At 33.9% G+C, this 23,781-nt stretch overlaps 3 protein-coding genes across 3 annotated transcripts; 2 read left to right on the top strand and 1 right to left on the bottom strand.

Annotated features, from left to right (window-relative positions):
* The first annotated feature begins 4,335 nt into the window (after positions 1 to 4,335).
* ADR1-L1 (ADR1-like 1) lies at positions 4,336 to 8,414 on the top strand. Its single transcript, XM_068619604.2, has 5 exons — positions 4,336 to 5,187; positions 5,792 to 6,186; positions 6,428 to 6,783; positions 6,890 to 7,095; positions 7,520 to 8,414. Exons 1-5 carry the CDS (start codon positions 4,512 to 4,514, stop codon positions 8,338 to 8,340), a joined length of 2,454 nt encoding a protein of 817 aa, XP_068475705.1. The 5' UTR covers positions 4,336 to 4,511; the 3' UTR covers positions 8,341 to 8,414.
* A 1,761-nt stretch (positions 8,415 to 10,175) lies between these two features.
* On the top strand, positions 10,176 to 13,854 carry LOC137816463 (putative disease resistance protein At4g33300). The gene is made up of 5 exons (XM_068619603.2): positions 10,176 to 11,069; positions 11,682 to 12,076; positions 12,198 to 12,553; positions 12,665 to 12,876; positions 12,966 to 13,854. The coding sequence occupies exons 1-5, from the start codon at positions 10,370 to 10,372 to the stop codon at positions 13,775 to 13,777; spliced, it is 2,475 nt and encodes an 824-aa protein (XP_068475704.2). The 5' UTR covers positions 10,176 to 10,369; the 3' UTR covers positions 13,778 to 13,854.
* Positions 13,855 to 16,535: 2,681 nt separating this feature from the next.
* Positions 16,536 to 22,954, bottom strand: PDE135 (Xanthine/uracil permease family protein). The gene is made up of 14 exons (XM_068619602.1): positions 22,478 to 22,954; positions 21,988 to 22,085; positions 21,707 to 21,883; positions 20,062 to 20,162; positions 19,860 to 19,935; positions 19,692 to 19,751; positions 19,413 to 19,600; positions 19,221 to 19,317; positions 18,909 to 18,995; positions 18,737 to 18,795; positions 17,920 to 18,011; positions 17,763 to 17,840; positions 17,514 to 17,674; positions 16,536 to 16,949 (listed from the first exon to the last, which is right to left on the bottom strand). Exons 1-14 carry the CDS (start codon positions 22,629 to 22,631, stop codon positions 16,731 to 16,733), a joined length of 1,647 nt encoding a protein of 548 aa, XP_068475703.1. The 5' UTR covers positions 22,632 to 22,954; the 3' UTR covers positions 16,536 to 16,730.
* Between the last annotated feature and the right edge of the window lie 827 nt (positions 22,955 to 23,781).

Here is a 23,781-nt window from a genome sequence, read left to right as displayed (position 1 = left end):
ACATACTATGGATCCGCAAATCTAGAAGATTACCGAACTCACTAATCTGGAAGATTTACGGATACATCAATCTGGGAGTTTTGTGAATTCAATATTTTGAAGACAAAACACAAAGTGTGGATTCTCTGTTCCATAAACCTAACAAACGAAACTGTCTGGAATCACAACATATGTACTGCAAAAACGAAAATTCGCAATAAAATCAAAACTATAGATTTGAAAACTAACAAAAATTTACTTACCTTCTTCTCCTAATAGAGAACCGTCAAGACAAATCACCAAACCACCACCAAGAGAGACGTCTTCTTGTGCCAAGAGACGGAGTAGCGCGGTCAATGAGAAAACAATGCGGTCTCTGCTGTGTGTGCAGAGTGCAAAGAAAGAAGAAATAGTAGAATGTGGGTGCTGTGTGCATTTTAGGGTCTTTTACAAAATATTAGGGATAAGTTTGTCTTTGCATGACATTGTGGGGGTGCAAGACGAAAAACGCAGGGTGCAGGAAGAAACTGTCATCTATTGCTATGCCAACCCTAAGGATCTTTTTAAGGGTAAGTTTAATACATTTACTTTTCTGATGCTAACTATATTAATCAATGTTTAGGGGGGTATGCACTTTCGTGTGTGTGCTGCTTAAAAAATGGTTCACCTTAATTTTGACTGCTCCACAATCTAAGGAAAAAAAAAATCATGTTTTGGATATAATTGTGGATTAAATAAAATAAAGTCGATGAGATAAAATAACATTCTCAACTTGCTATTTAGGTATGTTATAATGAAGTGGACTTGTTACTAAAAAAAATGAAAAAAAGATATTGTAATATTGGCATTTGATGAAGGTTTTTTTACATGTACTAACTGTGTTTTATTTATTTTATTGAATTTATCATTTTTCAAAAATAAATTAAAGGTTGATTCTTTCTACTATCTTTTTTTCACAAATATCTTTTTTTCTAAGATAAATAATTTTCAAATACTAAATATACACATATGTCAATAAATATTCCAAATTATACATGATAATGCCCAATCCACCTCATTTTGTTACCTGTATTAAATTATTTTTAATCTTTTAATGTAAAGATGTTTATATTTTTAAATATCATTAAATAATTTATTTATCACCTAATTAATATTATGTATTTACAAGTATGAGTATAAATTTTATTTTATAATTTATTCTAATATTTTTTCCTAAAAGTTCTTTGTTTACTCATTGTAAATAGTAGATAGTATTAATCTTTAGAATTTTCTTTTAATAATTATATCTATGATAAATCTTTCACTTAAATTTAGAATTAAAAAATTATAAAGAATTTTATTTGTTTTCAAGATTTTAAAATGTATGTAGGTTGAGTTGTAAGTTCACAATTATCTAATTATATATGGATCAATTCATTTCAATTTCTATTTTTGATGAACCACATGGGATTCACATTCCCATTCCTATTCAAAATTATTTTTTGTTTTGAAAAAAAAAAAAACTAGTTCCATTCACCTTTACCTATATAAATAATGAAAACTTACCCTTCTTCTTTCATACACCCATTTATGGTGTTTAATACATAAATTTCAAATTTACTAATGAAAATTTTGGCAGCAATTATTTTACATGTTCCCTTTATTGGTAGAAATTTTAAAATTCTAATTAATTAGTTAATGCCAGTTATGTATTATGTTATACTATTTATATTAATTATTTACATTTAGATTAATAATTTATATTAATAACTTATATTTAGATTAACTTAGCGTGAGTGATATAATTTAGTAAACTCGTTCAAGGGCTAATAAACACTTTATATGGTCTTAATTAAAAGCTACCAAATTGATTCATTAGGGAATAATAGAATCTATATCTAACAAGTTATACATCACATCAAATAAATAAATAAATAATACAAGAAAGATTGCATTAGAAATAAAGAAACTCATAAAACTAATTATTAAGAGCAACAAAGATTCTTTGACCCCACAAACAGCAACAAAGAAGTGTTTTTAATGTTTAAAGTATTAAAGTATCAATGTTCTATTAATAATCACTAAAGACTCGCTTCTATATACAAACTTTCATGTATTTTTTCCCAATATTTTATAAGGTACCGGACAACAGATGAAGGTTTCAATATTTAATATTTAATTAGTACCGATTAACATGACCAGATTCATTAACTTTAACATAATGTTAACAAAACTAAACATCGATTAAATATTAGGTAATACGTTCTTAATTATGATTTAAAATTTTAATCCGATCCAATAACAAAGGTCTTTGGTAGTCATATAAATAGTCACAAGTTTTAAGAAAAATATATATTATTATCCCGTATTAATTGCACCGAATACCGAGATCTCACTTGAGTATCGAACTGTCTTTTGCAAGTACCATCCAAATTAGAAGTTTGCGAAGGAGAAAATGACAGAGAGAGTAATGAAGAAACTTAGTAAAATAAATAAAAAAAAGACAAAAAAAAAGAAAAAAAAACAATCGACCAAGAAGAAAAGTAATCGTTCTCTCAATTTCTTCCAATATGTAGGAGAACACATAAATATTCCTCTTCATCTCTCTCTATAATTTGCCCTAATATAGTTTTGTGTATATTTAACACTTTACAAAGTTAAATTAAATATTCTATATTGATTTGGTTTGTATAAAATAGGAGGTTCACAAAGGAATTTCAAATAAAACTTTCATCCTCTAGTGATTGATATGGTAATTGGACCTAAATTCCATGGGTCTATAATAAACTCATCACTTTGGACAAAACTTCACATCAATGTCTTTGTAGAATTCAGCAATGGAGTTTGAAGTGTGTGTTTAGGCATCTTCCATGGTGTAGGGTTGGTGAAGGGCACAATGGTCATTGCAGTAGTCAAGTGGTCCTTTGTGGATTGATGACTTATCCTTCAACAATTATGTCTTCCAATAGTTAGTGATAATGCTTTCATTTTATATTTTCTATGTAATGTTAGTGTGCTTTCATTATATTATCATTTTTTGCACAATCAAGAATTTTTATTATGCACCCTCACTTGTCACATCATTCTCATCTCAATTCAACTCAACTCACAAATTCAACTTTTGTGTGGTTGTTATGGAAAATAAATAGTAGTATATGGTCCTATGAGATTAGACAAATTCATAAATAGGGTTAGTTAAAAAAATTGTATAACATTTTCTTGGGTTAGGTTAAAAACTCATTGTATCAATTATAATTGATTTTTTTTATTAAAATAAAATAATTTTAGAATTACATTATTTCATATTATATTTTTGTGTTTTTTATTGTGTGGTTATCAAAATAATATTTTTCTTATTTATATTGTTAGAAAAGAATGGAGTGGAGATATTTTCAAAAAAATATTTTGTTTGATTTAGTTTAAACACAAAATAGATGAGTATTTTTTTTTTCTCATTCAAAATTTGCTCCCTTTATATAGTAGGGGATTTGGAGAGGAAATACATTATTTAAAATATTTTAAAATGAAAATAAATCTATTTATTTGAAATACAAAGTTATAAGTATTTAGAAATAAATTAATTTTTTAAATCTCTTTCATTTCCTCATAAATCAAACATGAAAAGGGTTACTCTCTCTTTTTATTAATATTTCTTTCTTTGCATTAAAACATAATATCTAATTAAATCTATTTTCCCCTTTATTAATTTTTTTTTTTCTTTTTTAAGATTAAACTGGGTATCTACTTATTCTGTTTGGAAAAATTAAACCATCTTGTAGAATGTTGCATCCCTCTTCATTCAAACAGGTAAAAATGTCCTTTTTATCTAGAAAAAATGAAAAGGATGATGATAATTTCACACCATCATAATAATTCCATAAATTATTATTTTATTTATTATTATTATTATTATTTTAATATAATATTTGATTATAAAAATAGTTGTTAAATATATCTAAGTGAGATAGAAAGTGTAAAAGAAGAAAGAAGAAGGACACTTAGTGAGTCATCTTCATTGACAAGTAAACTTTTGGCTAAACATTTTTGCTTTTGGGAAAAAAAAGTTCATGTTGATTTTTGCATGTATGTTATTTGAGACTATTTATTATTATTATTATTATTATACGATTATGCTTAAATTTTTGGATAACTAAGGTTGGATATGAAGTGTATAATGTACTAAACTTATTTTTAAGACCATCCAAATTTAATTATAAATAGAATAATTGTTGATTACCTTTTTATATTCTCATTTTTTTTCTTACTTTTACTTTACAACTTTATTTAAAAATAAAATATTATGTTTAACTAATAAAAATAAAATTTGAAATAAAATAATAATATATTTAATTACAATGAAAATGTAAAAAAATGTTCAATGTCAAAATTATGATTTCCCTAAAAATGAAGTTTTGGAAGTGACTTGTAGAAAGAAGTTAGTTTAGGAAAGAAGAGAGAAATAACTGAAAAGAAAAGAAGGTGTTAAGAATGATTGAGAAAACAGAGGAAAACAGAGCATAAGAGAGTGAGAGTGCGGCGGCTAACACCACAGAATGGCCATCAACGACTTCTTCGCCGGCGAGATTGCGACGGAGCTTCTGAAAATGCTCATCAGCATCTCTCGGAAGTCGCTCCTCTGCCGCGCCAGCGCCGACCAGCTCATCACCTACATACACGAGCTCCTCCCCACCATCGAGGAGATTAAGTACTCTGGCGTCGAGCTCCCCGCCCTGCGCCAGTCCCAGCTCCACCGTCTATCGGAGCTTCTCCGGTCCGGCGTGGAGCTCTCCCACAAGGTCCTGGCCTCCAGCCGCTGGAACGTCTACCGCAACCTCCACCTCGCCAAGAAGATGGACAAGCTCGAGAAGACCGTCTCAAAATTCCTCCTCGGCCCCATGCAGGCCCACATCCTCGCCGACGTCCACCACACGCGCTTCGAGATGGCCGAGCGCTTCGACCGCGTTGACAACTCCGTCCGCCACCTCGAACAGTACTTCGAGAACATTAAGATTGGTGTCGGCGGCGGCGGCTGGGTTGAGGAGGCTGTGAGGAGTGTGAATGAGGATGTTGTTGATGGCAACGCCGCTGTGGGGTTGGGGTTCGGGAAGATTAAGGTAAGGGAGATGGTTGTCGGGAGGGAGGATCTCTGGGTTGTCGGGATTTCTGGGATTGGCGGCTCCGGGAAGACCACTCTTGCTAGAGAGGTCTGCAAAGATGAACAAGTTAAATGTGAGTTCATCTCGTGGAGTAAAGTTCCTTAATTTTAAGCTCATGAAAGTTACTTATGATCAAAATCAGAGTTTTTCTTCGTAATTCGTGCAATATGACCAAGATGAAATTTTAGTTCTAATTAGAAAATAATGAAAAAAAAAACTTGCATATAGTTTTATTAAGCCTAACTCAACCTCATAGGCTGATGTTGAATTAGGTTAAAGTCCACTTCTTAATATGGTACCAGAGTCATTTAAAGCTTATTCAATCGAGTGTTTGGTGGGCTTATCAGACCACCCTTATCGAACTATCCATAATGTTGTTCCACGCACGAGTTGTCACTCTCGACGTGAAGAGGTGTTGGAGATCCTACATCGACTAGAGATGAGGATGGTATATAAGTAGGTGCAAATTTCACCTTATAAGCCGGTTTTGTGAGGTTTAGTTAGACTTAAAGTCCATTTTTGAATAAGTTATGTATATGTGATTGGTTTGTAGTATCGAATTAGATGTCAGAAGAATAGATAATGGGACTTGGTGTGAGAAAATGGAGTTTATGAAGTGATGGTTCTTGCTTAGTTTTTTTGCTTATTTTGGAAAGTTGTTTGACATTTTTTTGCAGGTTATTTCAGGGAGAGGATTTTGTTCCTGACAGTGTCGCAGTCTCCAAACGTGGAGCAACTAAGGACAAAGATTTGGGGGTATATTATGGGCAACGAGAGATTGGATGCGAACTATGTGGTTCCACAGTTAATGCCGCAGTTTGAGAGCAAAAGCGAAGCAGCTCGAACTCTGATTGTTCTGGATGATGTGTGGACACTCTCTGTGGTGGAGCAGCTTGTGTGTAGAATACCTGGTTGCAAGTTTCTTGTGGTGTCCAGAACTAAATTCCAAACGGTGTTGTTGAGTTATGAAGTGGAATTGCTGAGTGAAGAGGATGCCCTGTCTTTGTTCTGTCACCATGCTTTTGGCCAGAAATCAATCCCTTTAGCTGCTAATCAGAATTTGGTGAATCAGGTAATGTGTGGTTTGTAATTGTAAACCCTGCAACTGCATGCTGATTAATAGCATGTTTGGATTCCCATTAGATGATGCAGAATCATGTTAAATACCATCTAAAAGATTTTAGGTGAATGTACACATGGTTGTTTCTATGTTAAGAAATTATTTTAGTTCCAAAAATTGAAGCAACTTTAGTGACTAAATAAGTATAGTGCTATGTACTTAATTTTTGTTTCTTGTGTCTAATGGCAAATAGGTTGTCACTGAATGTGGAAGGCTTCCTTTGGCTCTTAAGGTGATTGGAGCTTCATTGCGAGATCAAACTGAGATGTTTTGGTTAAGTGTTAAAAACAGGTTATCTCAAGGCCAAAGTATTGGGGAATCCCACGAAATCAATCTGATTGAAAGAATGGCAATCAGTATCAATTACCTTCCAGAAAAAGTTAAGGAATGCTTCTTGGACCTGTGTTCATTTCCTGAGGATAAACAAATCCCTTTGGATGCTCTCATCAATATGTGGGTGGAAATTCATGATATTCCTGAAACAGAAGCTTATGCCATTGTTGTTGAGCTTTCCAACAAAAATCTTATCACCTTAATGAAAGAGCCTCGGTATGCAACATGAAAAATCTTCTTAACTGATTTCATTAGCTGTTTTTCTTGTTTTTCCTGTTGGAATAAGAAAAAGGGTCACTCTAACACCCTTTTGAACTACCAGAGCTGGAGGCATGTATAGCAGTTGCTTTGAGATCTATGTTACTCAACATGATATACTCAGAAACCTTGCCCTCAATTTGAGCAACCGTGCTACAATTAATGATCGCCGGCGATTAGTAATGCCGAAAAGAGAAAATGGAATTCCTAAAGAGTGGTTGAGATACAAGCACAAGCCATTTGAGGCTCAAATTGTTTCAATTCATACAGGTATATCCCAAATACTCTTTAAAATGGCTTTTATTATCATTGTTATGGGTGGGTTTGATGTTTGACACTTGGGTGTTTGGTTTGGTTTACTTAAGTTTGTTGGCAAAGACTGAGTTTAGTTGTTGGACTTTTGTGTCTTGTCTTGAGAATGTGTTCCTTTGAAGGATTGATGTAATTATATATTGATGTACTTTTGCTATGGTATGTTAATGTGGCTGATGTGTTGTAATGTCTGTGGGATCCCCAACTGGTAGGGGATAAGAAGCTTGTGTTGGAATTATTTGTATAAGCGTTGGGATACTCGCGAAGTGTCTCATTTTAATTTATTTATTCTTTGCTGATTAAAAAAAATTTATTATCTATATTATTATTTTATCTTTTCTTGCTTCTCTTGTTCTTTTTTGTGATGAATTTCACATTGCAGGTGAAATGAAAGAGGTGGACTGGTGTAATCTGGAATTTCCAAAGGCAGAAGTTTTGATCATTAACCTCACATCCTCTGAGTACTTCTTACCTCACTTCATCAATAGAATGCCAAATTTGAGGGCATTGATAATAATAAACTACAGTGCAAAATATGCTTGCCTTCACAACATTTCAGTTTTCAAGAACTTGTCCAACTTGAGGAGCCTCTGGCTTGAAAAAGTTTCCACCCCAGAGCTATCAGGCACTGTCTTGGAAAACTTGGGAAAATTATTTGTTGTTCTCTGCAAGATTAACAACAGTTTGGATGAAAAAGAGGTAGCCAAAGTCTTCCCAAACCTCTTTGACCTCACTCTTGATCATTGTGATGATCTAACCCAATTGCCCTCAAGCATTTGTGGAATGAACTCACTTCAAAACTTGAGTCTCACCAACTGCCACAATTTGACTCAATTACCTCTTGAACTAGGAAAGCTAAAATCTCTAGAGATCCTTCGTTTATATGCTTGCCCTGATTTGAAAACACTTCCTAATAGCATATGTGGCATGAAGAGATTGAAGTACATTGACATTTCTCAATGTGTGAACCTCACATGCTTCCCTGAAGAGATTGGTGGACTAGTAAGCTTGGAGAAGATTGACATGAGGGAATGTTCCATGATCAGAAATATACCAAAGTCTGTGTTGTCACTGCAGTCTCTGCAACTTGTGATTTGTGATGAAGAGGTATCTGGGATTTGGAAAGAGGTTGAGAAGGCCAAGCCTAATGTGCATATTCAAGTATCAGAACCCTACTTTGACTTGAACTGGCTTAAAGAGTGACTCATGTGTCTTACTTTCCAATTTGATGTGAAAAATTGTACATAACTTCTATTTCAAATGGAAATTATCTTTCTGCAAAAACCAAATTCCCCTAATGCTCAAAATCATGCCACCAGTTTCGCTTGTCTGAATGAAATACCATCGACACCATCGCATCTAAAGAAGACTAATAAGATTAATAAATGATAAAAAACATTAAGTAATACATTTTTAATTATGGATCACATTTTTAATCCGATTCAATAATAAGATCCATAGTAATCACATAGTCTAAGAATTAGGTGCGTCATCATCCAATATTAAATACAACTAAGTGTTGAGTACCGAAATTTCACTTGAATGGCAAAGTGCCTTTTGCATGTATTATTCGAACTCGATGTTCACGGAGACACAAAGAAAAAAAAGGTGGGGAGAGCCAAGGAATTCATTCGAAGAAAGGAAGAGTAAACCGACCGACTAAAGAGGAAGACAATCGTTCACTTGATTTCAACCCCTTCCATAATAAAATAGAAATATTTAAGTAATTATATTTAAGTAAGAGCTTAGATATAGGAATATTTAAGTGATTATATAAAATTGAGTGAATAATTTTGTTTTTACTGGAAAAATATCTCTCTTGTCGGAAAAATGGTACGAATATTATCTTATTATTATTGTATAAGGTAATTGAAATTTATGTTGATAGAAACAAAGAAGGGCGCCCCAAAAGAGAACTTTCGTGGAAATGCATAAAGTGCGATTATAATTTGTCTTTATATAAATAATGTGTGACTTTAATCACTCAACTTTTTCTACAGCAGTTTTTATTTTTAAATTAAAAAGGTAAATTTGATGTAAAAATAAAATAAAGTTTCCATGTGACCTTGTTATTAGAAAAGTGAAAATGATAAGGCGATCAAAGATTTGATCCTAAATTTGTTTCCAGTTTGACAAAACATTTTGGTACTGAGAGTCTCTATCAATATCATTCATGATTGGAAATAAATACCAATGGGGTGCATGAATTAGGTCAAAATTACACATTTGAGTCCCTGCCCTCATCGTTGAAAATGAAATAAACATTATTATCTTTTGAATTTCAAGACAGAAGTAACATCACTTTTCTAAAAAAATAATTTTGAAGATAAAAAGAGACATGGATTACATAATTTATCATAATAATAAATAGAAGTAGCAAATGATTATACGTAATTACACATACTCATTATATGTTTAAATAATGGAAAGAATTATCATAATTTCTCTTTTAATCTAATTTTAATGGTTACTATTCTAATCTAAGTACAATCAATCAATAATATTTTTGAATTCCGTAATGGTTTATTTTTTTTTTCTATCAGTTAAGGGAAAAATGTATATTTAAACTGATTTTATCTTTGACTCCTAAACGACGTGATGCTATATTCATCAGGATTAATCACCGCATCTAAGGTATTGTTTGCTTAAGGAAGAAATGTGTATTTAAATTGATTTTATCTTCAACTCCTAAACGATGTAATATTATATTCACCAAGATTAATCACCGCATCCGAGATATTGTTTGTTTTGAAAATCGGTGTTTCACGATTTTATCTTCGAGATGACTTTTAAAGATAAAACCGTAACAAAATTCAAAAATTTTAAAACAAACAATTCCTTAAAAATGTGATTGCTCTTAACAATGATATCACAACGGACTTGAGATCAAACACTTACAAGTAAAAAATTTCACACTAAGTTAATATAAATAAAATGAATTACATTAATTATTTTTTTACAAAATATAAAACCAAATTAATAATAATGAAAAAAAAAAACTTATTTAACAATAAATAGTCCAAGTTACTAAACATAACAAAGTACGAGAGTTAACTAACTGTTTGTGGTGTTGGTAACGTCACGTGTGGCTGGACACTGTTGGTGCAGTGAGAGAGTTGAGAAACCATGATTAGCAGTTGAAGGACAACATCGTCATTTCCAAAGCCATCAAGTGCTGACTCCTATAATAGCAATAAAGAAGGAAGAAAGAGAGAAGAAGAAGAGCACCACCATGGCTCTCACGGAACTCTTCACCGGAGAGATAGCCTCCGATCTCTGGAAAATGCTCATCACAATTTCCCGAAAGGCCCTGCGCTGCAAATCGAGCGCCGAGCAACTCATCACCTACGTGCGCGAGATTCTTCCCACCATCGAGGAAGTCAAGTACTCCGGCGTGGAGCTTCCGGCGCCGAGGCAGTCGCAGCTGGACCGCCTCTCGGAGATTCTGCGCTCCGGCGTGGAGCTTTCGCACCAGGCGCTCTCCTCCAGCCGCTGGAACGTGTACCGGAACTTCCAGCTGGCGAAGAAGATGGAGAAGCTGGAGAAGCATGTGACGAGGTTTCTGCAGATTCCGATGCAGGCGCACATACTCGCTGATGTGCATCACGTGCGGTTCGAGATGGCGGAGCGGTTCGACCGGGTGGAGGCGTCGAACCGGCGCATGGAGCGGTTTCTCGGCGAGATGAAGATCGGAGTGAACGGGGGTGGGTGGGTGGAGGAGGCTGTGAAGAGCATGCAGGAAGATGAGACGTGGGTGGAAGGGTGTAACGGGAATAACGGTTTCGGGGTTGGGTTGGACTTCGGGAAGAACAAGGTTATGGAGATGGTTTTCTCCAGGAATGATGCTGATTGGATTGTCGGGATTTGTGGGATTGGTGGCTCCGGGAAAACCACCCTCGCCAGAGAGCTTCTCAGAGATGACCAAGTCCGATGTAAGTCCACCTTCACTCATCATCAAAACAGAGTTTTTTTTTTGTTCGTGGTAATGTGAATGCAGCTGATGGAACACTGAATTAGTTGTTTCAGTTAAAAAGTGATTCGCATGAATCAACTGACACAGAATTGTTTCAGTTTGAAAAGGGGTTTGCGTGAATCAACTGACACAGACTTGTTTCAGTTTTTAACAAGTAATTCTCGTGAATCAATTGATACAAAATTGTTTGAGTTTAATAAGTGGTCTTGAGCAGGATTAGTCCGTGAAAAATACTTTTTTTATTATAAAAGCTTTCATGTATGTTAGGTATCACTATGCAAACATCTTAGTTAGACTAACATATCAAATAACAATAATAATCAGTGAAAAATACTTTTAGTCATGTGTTAGTTTCATGTTTGATGACAACTGCAATTGTTGCAGTTGTGGTTTTTTGTTTAATGGTAATCAACAAATCTTATCCTTGTATATATGTGTATTAACTGATTTAGATGTGACAAGACTGCAGTTTTATAACTCGGAATGGGTGAATGAATGCATTTGTTGTTATTTGTTTAATCTGTATTTGTGAGAGAAAGTGTTTCAAGAGTGTAATAGTTGGTTTTTGCAGGTTATTTCAAGGACAGGATTTTGTTTTTGGCCGTGTCACAGTCTCCGAATGTGGAGCAGCTGAGAGCGAGGATCTGGGCACACATCATGGGCAACCAAGGCTTCAATGGAGATTACGTGGTTCCACAAAGGATGCCACAGTTTGAGTGCAAAGGGGAAGCTCAAGTTCTTGTTGTTCTTGATGATGTGTGGTCACTCTCCGTGCTAGAGCAGCTTGTGTGGAAAATTCCTGGCTGCAAATACCTTGTGGTGTCTCGATTCAGATTCACAACATTTTTTAGTGCCACTTATCATGTGGAATTGCTGGGTGAAGAGGATGCCCTCTCTTTGTTTTGCCACCATGCTTTTGGACAGAAGTCAATTCCTTTGGGTGCTAATGTGAGTTTGGTGAAGCAGGTAATGGTTGGAATTGAAGTTGTGAACTTTGTCCCTGACTATTGATTAAGTTTTCAAACCAGAATCCTGTGATATATGAAGTTAGCTTACCTTCTCTCTTGTTTTGTGTTTGTAACAACAGGTTGTGGCTGAGTGTGGAAAGCTTCCTCTGGCACTGAAGGTGATTGGAGCTTCTTTGCGTGACCAGAACGAAATGTTTTGGTTGAGTGTTAAGAGTAATCTGTCTCAGGGTCACAGCATTGGTGAGTCCTATGAAATCAATCTGATTGATAGAATGGCAATTAGTACTGAATACCTGCCAGAAAAGATCAAGGAGTGCTTCTTGGACCTGTGCGCTTTTCCTGAGGATAGAAAGATCCCTCTAGAAATTCTGATCAATATGTGGGTTGAAATCCATGACATTCGCGAGGCAGAAGGATATGCCATTGTGGTTGAGCTTTCCAACAAGAACCTTCTAACCTTAGTGAAAGAAGCACGGTATGCAAATCGCAAACATGCATTTCAACACGTTTAATGTGTTCATTTCATTTATCTCTTATCAAAATAACCATTATTCTAATACCCTTTTGGCCATTTTTAATTTTTCAGTGCCGGGGGCATGTATAGCAGTTCCTTTGAGATTTCTGTGACTCAACATGATACACTGAGAGACCTTGCTCTTATTTTGAGCAAGCGTGGGAGCATTCAAGAACACCGAAGGTTAGTTATGGCTCAACGAGAAGAAAATGGACTACTCCCCAAAGAATGGTCAAGATACCAGAACCGACCCTTTGAAGCTCAGATTGTTTCAATCAACACAGGTATGTATTATAAATCAACACAGGTATCAATGTCTCTCAAGCACTCTTAATATTTTCTGTCTCGTTGTGTGATGAATTTGACATTGCAGGTGAAATGACAGAAATGGATTGGTATGAACTGGATTTTCCCAAGGCTGAAGTGTTGATTATCAACTTCACGTCCAGTGATTACTTTTTACCTCCCTTCATCCGCAAGATGCCAAATTTGAGGGCATTGATAATAATAAACTACAGTACCTCATATGCCCGCCTTCACAATGTTTCAGTTCTTAGGAATTTGACCAACTTGAGGAGTCTCTGGCTTGAAAAGGTTTCCACCCCTCAGTTGTCAGGCACTGTCCTGCAAAACTTGGGCAAACTATTCATAGTCCTCTGCCAGATTAACAATAGTTTGGATGGGAAACAGTTCCCTAACCTCTCTGAGCTCACTCTTGATCACTGTGCTGATCTAACCTACTTGCCCTCAAGCATTTGTGGAATAAAGTCACTCCGAAACATGAGCCTCACAGACTGCCACAATTTATCTCAACTACCTGTTGAATTTGGCAAACTAAAATCTCTAGAGATCCTCCGTTTATATGCTTGTCCATACCTAGAAACACTTCCTCCTACCATGTGTGACATGAAGAAATTGAAGTATATTGACATTTCTCAGTGTACTAACCTCACCTGCTTCCCTAATGACATTGGTAGATTAGCAAGTTTAGAGAAGATTGACATGAGAGAATGCCCCATGATTAGGCATTTACCAAAGTCAGCAGTGTCACTACAATCTCTGCAGCTTGTGATTTGTGATGAGGAGTTGTATGGTACATGGAGAGATGTTGTTGAGATGGCCAAGTCAAATGTCCTTATTCAAGTACGAGAACCACAATTTGATCTGTGCTGGCTTCAAGAATGAAGTATTACTTCCCCCAATTCATTGTATATACTTGTTCATAGTATCTATTCTGAAAAGGAAATTTTCTTCTTCCAAAAGTCATGGTATGGCACAATCTTTTCACTAGTCTGAAGCACCATAACAACCATTCTTATTTCAGACGCCATAGATTCCTAGAATTGCTGCTGGTATTAGGCAGTGATAAGGTTGTTTTTACTTTAGTTAGATGACAAACAAAAAGTTTCAATTTCTAAAACCATCAATGTTTGAGATAAGTTAAACAAGATTATACATACAAATACTGGGGGCGGCTAGAAAATAATGAAAATGGAAAAGACAGATTTCCAAATGGAATTGCTTTTCCCATTTGTGTTGGAAAGTTGAGACCATAATGTTGGAATTTTGAGGCCTCCATCGTTATCTATGTACATGTACAATGTACATGTGCGACCAGTTCCTATCACATGCCTCCACCCAAAGGCCATGTTCTAGAGTTAGATGGGAAAACGCGTAAAGAGAAGCACAAAAACAAAAACTGAAAGCAACCTTTGGATTTTAGTTCACCACAGTAGCTGCTGTCATGTGTCTACCTTGAAGCTTCCTTGCCCCATTTCTTATCTATCTTCTTTCTCACTGTTGCTGTTTTGGTCAATGTCTTTCTTTGATTATTTATCTTCACTCATTGTTCATCCTTATATAGTGCAAGTCAAAAGTCGACATCAGCATCATCATCATCAAAACTACTAAATATTTTTGGCATCAACTTTGTCTAACTCTCAAAGACACTTATACCCTTGTGTATGAGTAGTCTCAAACAATTTTTACCATAGAATAAGAACCATAACAGAGGCATTGTTTGTCAAATCAAAACAATATCTTTTACTCTTCTATACTTAGATAATAAAAAATTCTCAATTTCTTTAATCATTTAACCAATAAGGAGTATATTAAAAGATTTATAAAATATTAAAAAAAAATCAAGTTTATGATTACTCATATTTTTCGTTAAAGAAATTCGTGTGTTGATAAGTTGACTAATTTAAGATTTTTTTTTATACAGAATCATTTCATTGGTATAATAGAGTTCTATCTAATCTCTTCTTATAATTCTAGGTATAGTCTAAATTTTGATTTAATCTTTTCATATTTCTTTTATTTTTTTTATAATTCTTTCATGATTGTTGTTACTTAAGATGTCAAGTTAACTCAGATGTCAAGTTACACAATAATACCTAACATGAAGGCTTTTATAAAAAAAATTATAAAATATATTTTGCTAATTATCTAATTTTTAGAGAAAAAAAAGTAAAATGGTTTATTTTATGCTTTAGTTATATTTTCATTAATGAATAACACAAATTTTCTTAAATACTTTCTTAAATTCTGTTTGGTTTTCATGAGAAAGTAAACGATTTGATTAAAACATGAATTTAAAATTATTTATCAACGTTTTCTTTCTTCTAAGTTGATATTATGTTATTTAAAAATAAGTGGCTAACGTTCATTTGAGAAGTTACAATGACAAATATCTTCATAAAATTTTCCAAATAATTTTTATTTCTTAGGGTAGCCTTACGCCATGCTTATGTCTGATGCATGATGCATCTAGGACAAATATATCAATCCATAAACAGTGACACAATTGACATGAAAAATAAATAATCACCACTCAATTTATTGATTTTTCTTTCATCCTATTAGGGTGATAGATACACTGATTATACTGAATTTTTAAATTGAATATAAATTATTTTAGTCAGGTTATTTTTTTAGAGTAAGACTTTATTAAATGATTATGATCTGACCAATAATCAGATCTAAAACTTAATATATAAATAAAACATATGAATTTGAACATTATATGTCAGATTTACCATATCTTTTTTAAATTTACTATGTTTATAGTCAAAAGTTTCACAACCTTTTCTACTTTACAAGAAAGTGGCAATATTATGACACCAAAAAAAAACATTCACACAAATATTCATTTTTGTTTATTTATTTTAATTTAAATTCGTATACATATTATTAATTGTTTTTTTAGGGTGTCAAACTATTATTTAAACAAGACCAAACAAAGAAAAAAATAGTATGTAGAGAAACAAATAGATTATAAATAGATAAAGGTTTAGACTTAAGAACAACAATAATAACACTGTTACTGATACAATAGTATACTCTATTACAAGTCTTTGATTAGAACATCAGCATCATCCAACTTTGTGATGAACAAAATCTACCCTCTCAAAGTCAACTTTTGCACTAAAGAAACTACAATATAAAGAATTGGAATAAATTGCACTCTCCTGCAGTAAAAAAAAATGCTCATTACATTTTTCTCTGCTGCTATTATGAAATACACATTCTTTTTACTTGAAAGATGAATATCTTACAATTAAGTCTATTCTGATGTAGATGAAATTATTAGAGATTTTTCCTCACAACAGTTCTCAACAAAGTTAGCAGTAAGTTTTTCAACAACTTTGAAAACTCAGAACAAAACACAGAACACATACATGAAGCTTTAAAAGCAACACAATACAAGTATTTAACACTTTATTAACTCATGACATACTGAAACCAATAACAAAATGTTTCAAGATTAGTTATTGGTTATTCTAAGACTTTAGAAAAAGCACAACATCATTCATAGGGGAAAGGAAACACATTAACAATTATTCACTACTGTTAAGTTCATCCCTATTATAAAGGGCTAAACTGCAACTCATTTATCTCCTAAAAAAATTAAAGAGTATTTTAAATAAAAGGAGAAAAGTAATTTCAGCATCTTTCTGGAGTAGTTTATCCAAAGAATTACTATTCCAATCCCTTTATACAAGGTAAAATTTTGGCTTCTGTTCTGACCACTTGAGGAAAAATTTGTTTACCCATATTTTACAAGGTTGTCATTGTACATGAAAATTTTAGAATTAAGCTCACAGAAGGGGGTTAAGTACAAGCATATATGAGTACTTTAGAGAAATCTGGTGGGCATATACTCGTTTATCCTTAGAGGTAGACGGTAGAACTCATCATTTCTAACATCTCCCTTCCTATTCTGGAAAGGACTCCACCATTGAAGTCCTCTGTCGACAGCTTTAAGTTTGCCTTCAAGTGTGTTGTCAATAAGGATCCCAACAATTATAGCCACAGTTGGAGAAGAAGAGAATATGGTGTTCAAAATGTCATTAAACTGTTGTGCCATAAAACAAGGTAGAATCAATCAGATGAATGAATTTCCAAAAGGTAGAATATCAAGCAAATAAACAGTTCAACAACAATCTTACTTTACAAGGAAAATCACTTAAATATAAAACAAGTCAGTTTGTCAAATTAATCTAGAAGTATGTTTCCATGTTTCTCCCAAAGAGTGACCACCTAAATTAGTCCTTGAGATTTAAAAAAACCTTAACTTAAAGGTTGTTTATGTTAATCTTTTTTCACTTTTCTTTTCAGTCTTTTTGCATGGAAAAACGACTGAGTGAATGATACTGGGCAGCCATACTCGTGTTAAACATTGGGAACAGGAAAATTCCTAGATACTGCCTGAGCTTCTACTGCATAATTCATGGACTTCTATTCACTGATCTAACAAAATAGTGTTGTCGGAAGAAATTATTTCCTAAAAGGTAGCATCTTATTGTTCCACTTAATCTCAAACATGTTACACATAATTATAACCTTATGGATCGAGGAAAGCTGATATGCCTAATAATCACATGGAATGTAGAAATGAGATATTTTAAGAGTCACTTACCCATCCACCATCTGTTTTAACTGGACCATGACCATCTGGTGCAGTGTTAGTGACAAAATATTGTGGAATTGATATCGCTAGAAACAAGGATAGGCCCAGAACATAGATGTTTCTTATGGAGTTGGTATTTGCAAACTGTATAAAAGAAATCCCAACAGCAGCTGCAAAAAAAATCAATAATAAAATAAAAGGCCTGCATCCACTAGTAAAAATTATTGTAATTTATGTAAGGATAGCAGCAGCACCCACCCACAATACCAAACAAAACACAGTATATAGCCGCAAATATCGGTAGGGGAATCGATGCGAAAAAGGCTCCAAATTTCCCTGAAAGAGACAGTAAAATGATTACACCGGAAATGTAAAACTGAAAGAAACCACACGAGTTTCAGGTGGAATATAGTACCAAAAATAGAGAAGAAGATCATGAAACCACATGATATTTGCACAACTCTGCGGCTCCCTATATGTGTTAGACCAAGTAGGCCCACATTTTCACTGCAGTTGTCAAAAGGATTTGTTATACTATTACTCATAGAATTCCTCTTGCACATGGAAATTGGCAAAAGCTCACACTCCTTAAAACTAAGATTAAATATAAAATGGTTGTTATCAAATGTTAACTAATATATCAAAAAGTATGTCTATTACAAATTAACCATACAAAAGCTTAGGGTGTGCAGACTTCTATTCCTTCCAGCTCCCAACTCTTTCCATTTTCAAAACATCCCACTAATCATTTGATATTCAAACATAGCCTTAGAGTTTTCAGTCTTCTCACATGTATAGAGGCAATGGAGGTCTTGATCAGCATGGTATTAGAGACCAGGGATCATTTTGGTGGGATGGTATGCCATGATGTCATCCTTCATTAGTTTAGCCTTTTCCAGAGATAGATATAACCTTCATTTCTTTAGGTTTGTTTAGTTTTTTACAGGTTTTGGTTTGGACACCCCGTCTTTTGTACTCTGTTTTTCTTACTTTTACTTTCTATAAATTTGAGGTATGCTGCAAATGATAGTTGTTGACTGGGGTGCTAACCTAGTTAGAATTGCAGCCAACACTGATGCTTTTGCATACCTATTTTGATTAAAAAAGTAACCTTGAAGTAATTTAACCACCAACAGGATGAGGAGAAATGTTCAGGCTTAGGGTCTCTAATTTTACACTGAAATTTTGTCTTTGTTCAGACATGAGAAGTTCTTAAGACATTGTTTTCTTACACGGATACAGTAGTGCCAACAACAGAACCAAATATGCCTTCAAGCAGCATGCCAATGCCCTGGCATTTGGAAGGGTGAAAAACATGAGTCAGTGATAAAAGTTACATGCATATCCAGATTTTGCAACAATATAAAAGAACAAGTAAATTAATTGTTAAGAAGCAAGAATCACCTGCATCCCAATGCTTCGGCTGAGCACATGTGCAGGTGGTGGTGTTGCACCAGAAAGCCTGGCTGCAGCAAAGAAACCACCAGTTGACTGCTTTCAAAAATTTCAGCAAGGAAAAAACTCCACGTTAGATTATCAATTAGATGACAATGGATAGAAAATAATGGCATATATATATACATATATATATATATATATAAAGTTAAGGTAATTTTCCAGAGGGCAAAGTTGTCAAATGCTTCAAAGATAAGAATTAACATATAAATTATTAGAGCTACATGAAGAATTCAAAATATTAAGGAATAGTTGATAGACCTCAGCAGAAGAGACAAGTGCTGCCCCCATCATCCCAAAGACATGACTAGCTCTGAATATGGGGGTACCCCACTGGAATGGATATGGAACTTTAATCCTGCAATAAAAAAGCAATTTAACTGTTATTATAAAGATCCAGAAACAGCACTCGAACTCAAATAAACTGTTGAATTGATTGTTTTGCAAACATACCATGGGGCAGAAGACATAAGGTATGAGCGATCTGTACGACAACTCACTTGGGTCTGTGTTTTAGCAGTATTATATGCACCTGCTACAGTAAGGATAGCAGCAAATGCCCAGATGACAGCAATGCAGAGAAGTAAAGCAAACCTCTCAAGTACATGATGTGCAGCATGATGAAGAAGACGCTTCAAATACTGCCATACAGAAAAAAAAAAAAAAAAAAAAAGGCATGTTAGTATCTGAGAAAAAACTCTTTTAAGAAATTGTTTCAGATAAGATATAAACCTGTTGTGTTATGACAAGTACAATGAGCATAGGTAAGCCAATCTGCACACAATTTGCAAGCTGCACGGAAGAAGAAAGATGAGTTTATGAACTCTTCATATTTATGTCTTTTACTTTTACAATAATAAATAACCCGTTTATTCAAGGAAGTGCATTAGGAATATTTACCAATGGAAAGCCCCTGGAGAACAGACCAAGACCCACCACACATACTACAGGTACAATGCTTATGGGACTAAACAACCTGTTCAGAAAAGAAGACTCGCCAAAAGATTAATTAATAATTTACAATTAAAAATAACTAACGATGTTCCTTTAGACATTGACAATGAACTTAAAATAAAAAAGGAAAACAAGTCAAGAGGTTTACCTTGTCAAATTTCCCCATGCCTTACTAAACCCAAGGAAGATATTGACAAAAGAAGAAACAATGAGGGATCCTTGAATTGTTCTGATAGTGTAGATGAACCTCTACAAGCGCCAGTGTGATAGTTTATTAGCAGTTTGATTCACCATTTTCATGTTAGAGAAAACAATTCAGTCAACAAATAACAAGACAAAGCATACTGTTAGCAACATGGCCAACCTAAGATGACTACATATAGAAGCCCAACTACAGAAAAGATCTTCCGTGATCATCTATAGTAATGTTTCATTGATGCCTCTAGATGATATATTGTTATAACTCTCTCTCAGCAATGCTTATTTCACAAACATGCATTATTGGTAGATTTACTTTTTCTGTTACTGAAGCGTACAGGTAGCTAATCATTGGCACATGGGCCACAATGTGATATTTTGTGTCGATGTCCCTATTGGGCCTGACAATGTTACAGACCAGTTGGGCCTGACAATGTTACAGAAAAGTTGGGCCTTCCTCCTGAAAACATGACTTGGGAGAAGTGGGAAGAATTTCATACACGATAACCTTGAGTTCAAGGTGTTTTCTCCAGTGGAGGAATTGTTAGCAATATGGCCCAAACCTTTTGACCCAATATGACTACAAAGAAACTCAACTTGCAGGATCTTGTGTGATTACCTATAGTCACATTTCATACATGCTTCTAGATGATATATTGCTAAACATGCTTCTAGATGATATATTGCTAAACATGCTTCTATATGATATATTGCTATATCTGCTTCTAGATGATATATTATATTGCTATATCTGCTTCTAGATGATATATTGGCAAGGCTTATTCACAAATATGCATTATTGTTAGATTTTCTTTTTCTGTTACCAGAGTTCTAGTGTGTAAGGAAACCATTTTATGGAATTTCGAAAGTATTTCCTATAGCACTAGAGTGTAGAGTAGATAAAATGATCAGTTTTTCCTATCAGTAACCTAGCCCGTACACCACCAAAACTGAAGTGAAAAAAAAAGTTCAGTTAAGGGAAAAGTTACAAAAACCCAGAACAAACATTTGAAGAAAGTCAAGCATAATGCTTGAAACAATGAGAAGATGACAAAGAAATAAAAAGAAGAAACAAATATTTACCAACTACATAGAAAAATCAATAAATAGAAAGCTTTTCTTGGAAATCAAGGTGGAGGAGGTGCATAGGTAATAATAAAAAGCCACACATTCCAATATAAACTTTTCACTCTTGAATTTTGAATAAAGCATCTTATAGCACTGATTAGCATTCATTTTCTTTAAAATATAAGTAAGTTCCATATTCTTGAATATCCTAGAACATTTGAATTCAACAAAAGTTTCATCAGCAACACACATGTTTGGATCAAAGGTAACAAAAAGTTTTGACTGAATTTCATTTTGCAAATGGAGTTAGCAAAAAGCAACTTTTGTATACTTTCATTTCAAACTGAGCTTCTGAAGCAAAACTCAGTCTACAATTGGACCCAACTGAAACTTATTTCTTTCTCCGTTTTACTTTATGAAAGGTTTTACTTTTTGAATGATATTCTCATGACAACAATTACTTAAAAATAAATATATCATTAAATGTTGCAAGTTAAAAGCTATTAGCAAAATAATCATATACAAACCTCATGCTCAGAAGGAAATGTCCTGTCTGCGTAATCGTTTATTATGGACAACACTGGAAGTAAAAAAGCAAATGATCCACCCATCACAGTTGGAAGCCTTGACCCAAACCAAGTTTGAAGCAGTGTGTTCAACCCAGACATAAATAACAATGACTGGATAACACGGGCCTTGTCACCCTGTCCAAAAATAACAAATTTCTTATGGTTATACCATAATTTATACAACAGAAACAAGAATACTAGTGCTATAATATAATCTTTATATTATAAATTTCACTTACATGGTCCCCACCCATTGCAGGAACCAGTGTGGTTGCAATCAGAACAGTGGTTCCAAGCATCACAATGTAGTGCTGAAAACCCAGTAGAAGAGCCTCCGCTGCCAAATTTTTTTATGCAATCAAAAGGTGAAAACTTTAAGAGACATGCACCAATACCATCATAAGATTGAATTCCAGAATTAAATTAATTAACTTTTCACCTAAAAGGTTCTCAAAACTGACAAGAACAAAAAACAAAGGACCTTTTTTCTTAAGAGAATCAAATCATAGTAGAATAAAGGTAACAAAAAGCAATCAGCAAATATACAAGTTACATAGAATTGTTTTTATTTATGATAGAGACACCAAACTGAGTAAAAAAAAAGGAACTTTTACATGAAGAGATTCTTCCTGTTTCCTAACTTCTTTTGAAATCAAGCATATCTTTTTTTCCATTTTGTGACACACAAAAATGAATCAAAAAGGTTGGAAAAAAGTGAGAGATACTAACGCCAAGAAGGATTTGAGTGGATGCAAAAGTGAAGTTGCAAGAGTTGTTCAGCTGGATTCCACACTGGACCTCTAGAAAGGGCAAGATTTGGGGGCGGTGGAGCAGACGGAGGCGCCTGAACTGGTGACGGTGCATGGTGGTGCTCCTCACCCATCTTCCTTTTTTGTTAAAAAAAAAGTCTTTGTGAGAAGAGTTCCGTTTTAGTTTGTGGGTAATGAAGAGAAATGCCGGAGGAAATGAAAGTGTGGCTTTTTTTTATGCTGAACAAAAGGGGTGACTTTGAAACAAAGGAAAGAAATTAAAATGTATAGAAAGCTGAGTCTTTTTCTGATTTCGAAAAAAGGAGTTATAAGCTTATTAGAATAATTAAGTATAAGAGTTGTTTTTTCCAGAAAAGTACAAGGAAATAGTGAGGAAGGAGTAAATAAGGTTGCATTTTCTGGTTGTCGTGTTGCAGGAAGAAAGTTTTTTTTTTTTTCTCTTCTTCTTTTCGGATTTGAGATTATTAATAAGAGTATGGGTTGAACACGTGGATTGCAGTGTTTCTTTACAGTCTTCGAGGATGTTCAAACCTCCTCACATTACACGCACTTTGCATTGAAACATTTCTCCAAAAATTACCATTTGACAGTAGTTTGTTCAAACAGTTCAACTCATTTCACAGAGACATTTTACAAAGACAAAATTATAACCAAGCACTTACATCCAAAACAAACACTTATTGATTCTAACAATGTTATTTTTTGCAATGTTCTTTTCTTCTTTCTTAGGATACAATGCAATTATCTGTGATGAATAAGAGTTATAAACTCATGCATCTAATGAAGCATAAACTGTTATGGTCCACATCTTTTCTTCTCTTTTGACAAATTCACAAACCAGTCAACACAACACAGCAACATCAAACATGTGGTGAACAGTGAAAACTACCGTTACACTTTCAAGTGTATAAATTTTAGTTGTTTGAAACTGTTGTGTGATTAATATTTAGTCTATAATTAACTCTATAGTTTACTCTATTCAATTATTAAGTGACATTATTTCACATCCTTTATTAACTGGGTTGGATGCAAATACTATTTCTATGGTTCTATTGAAGAGTTCAAAATGAGAACTACTCTAACACATTTAACAGATTAAAAAAACAAATCAGAGTTGGTCATGAACATTAATGTTGTACTTGTTAGCATTGATGAATTATTTTACAGAAATTAATAACCAAAGAGTTTTTTCTTAAAATAATATATTAGTTATTGTATTTAGTAAATGTATTATATAATTAGTATTCATAATGTTATCAAGTG

This window comes from Phaseolus vulgaris, chromosome 1 (genome assembly GCF_051622355.1).
Source record: "Phaseolus vulgaris cultivar YP4 chromosome 1, ASM5162235v1, whole genome shotgun sequence".
Taxonomy (NCBI): domain Eukaryota; kingdom Viridiplantae; phylum Streptophyta; class Magnoliopsida; order Fabales; family Fabaceae; genus Phaseolus; species Phaseolus vulgaris.
The sequence above is the reverse complement of the archived record's forward strand: the minus strand, read 5'-3'. Positions and strand labels throughout refer to the sequence as shown.

What these genes read in the sequence shown, in the direction of transcription:
- ADR1-L1 (XM_068619604.2), top strand. Translation starts at nt 4,512, where the DNA reads ATGGCCATCAACGACTTCTTCGCCGGCGAGATTGCGACGGAGCTTCTG. An exon ending in ACCTTAATGAAAGAGCCTCG is followed by an intron (nt 6,784 to 6,889) that starts GTATGCAACATG and finishes TTGAACTACCAG; the next exon opens with AGCTGGAGGCATGTATAGCA. An exon ending in AATTGTTTCAATTCATACAG is followed by an intron (nt 7,096 to 7,519) that starts GTATATCCCAAA and finishes TTCACATTGCAG; the next exon opens with GTGAAATGAAAGAGGTGGAC.
- LOC137816463 (XM_068619603.2), top strand. Translation starts at nt 10,370, where the DNA reads ATGGCTCTCACGGAACTCTTCACCGGAGAGATAGCCTCCGATCTCTGG. An exon ending in CAGAGATGACCAAGTCCGAT is followed by an intron (nt 11,070 to 11,681) that starts GTAAGTCCACCT and finishes TGGTTTTTGCAG; the next exon opens with GTTATTTCAAGGACAGGATT. An exon ending in ATGTGAGTTTGGTGAAGCAG is followed by an intron (nt 12,077 to 12,197) that starts GTAATGGTTGGA and finishes TTGTAACAACAG; the next exon opens with GTTGTGGCTGAGTGTGGAAA.
- PDE135 (XM_068619602.1), bottom strand. Translation starts at nt 22,631, where the DNA reads ATGGGTGAGGAGCACCACCATGCACCGTCACCAGTTCAGGCGCCTCCG. An exon ending in CACTTGTCTCTTCTGCTGAG is followed by an intron (nt 18,996 to 19,220) that starts GTCTATCAACTA and finishes TTTTGAAAGCAG; the next exon opens with TCAACTGGTGGTTTCTTTGC. An exon ending in GTTGGCACTACTGTATCCGT is followed by an intron (nt 18,012 to 18,736) that starts GTAAGAAAACAA and finishes TGACAACTGCAG; the next exon opens with TGAAAATGTGGGCCTACTTG.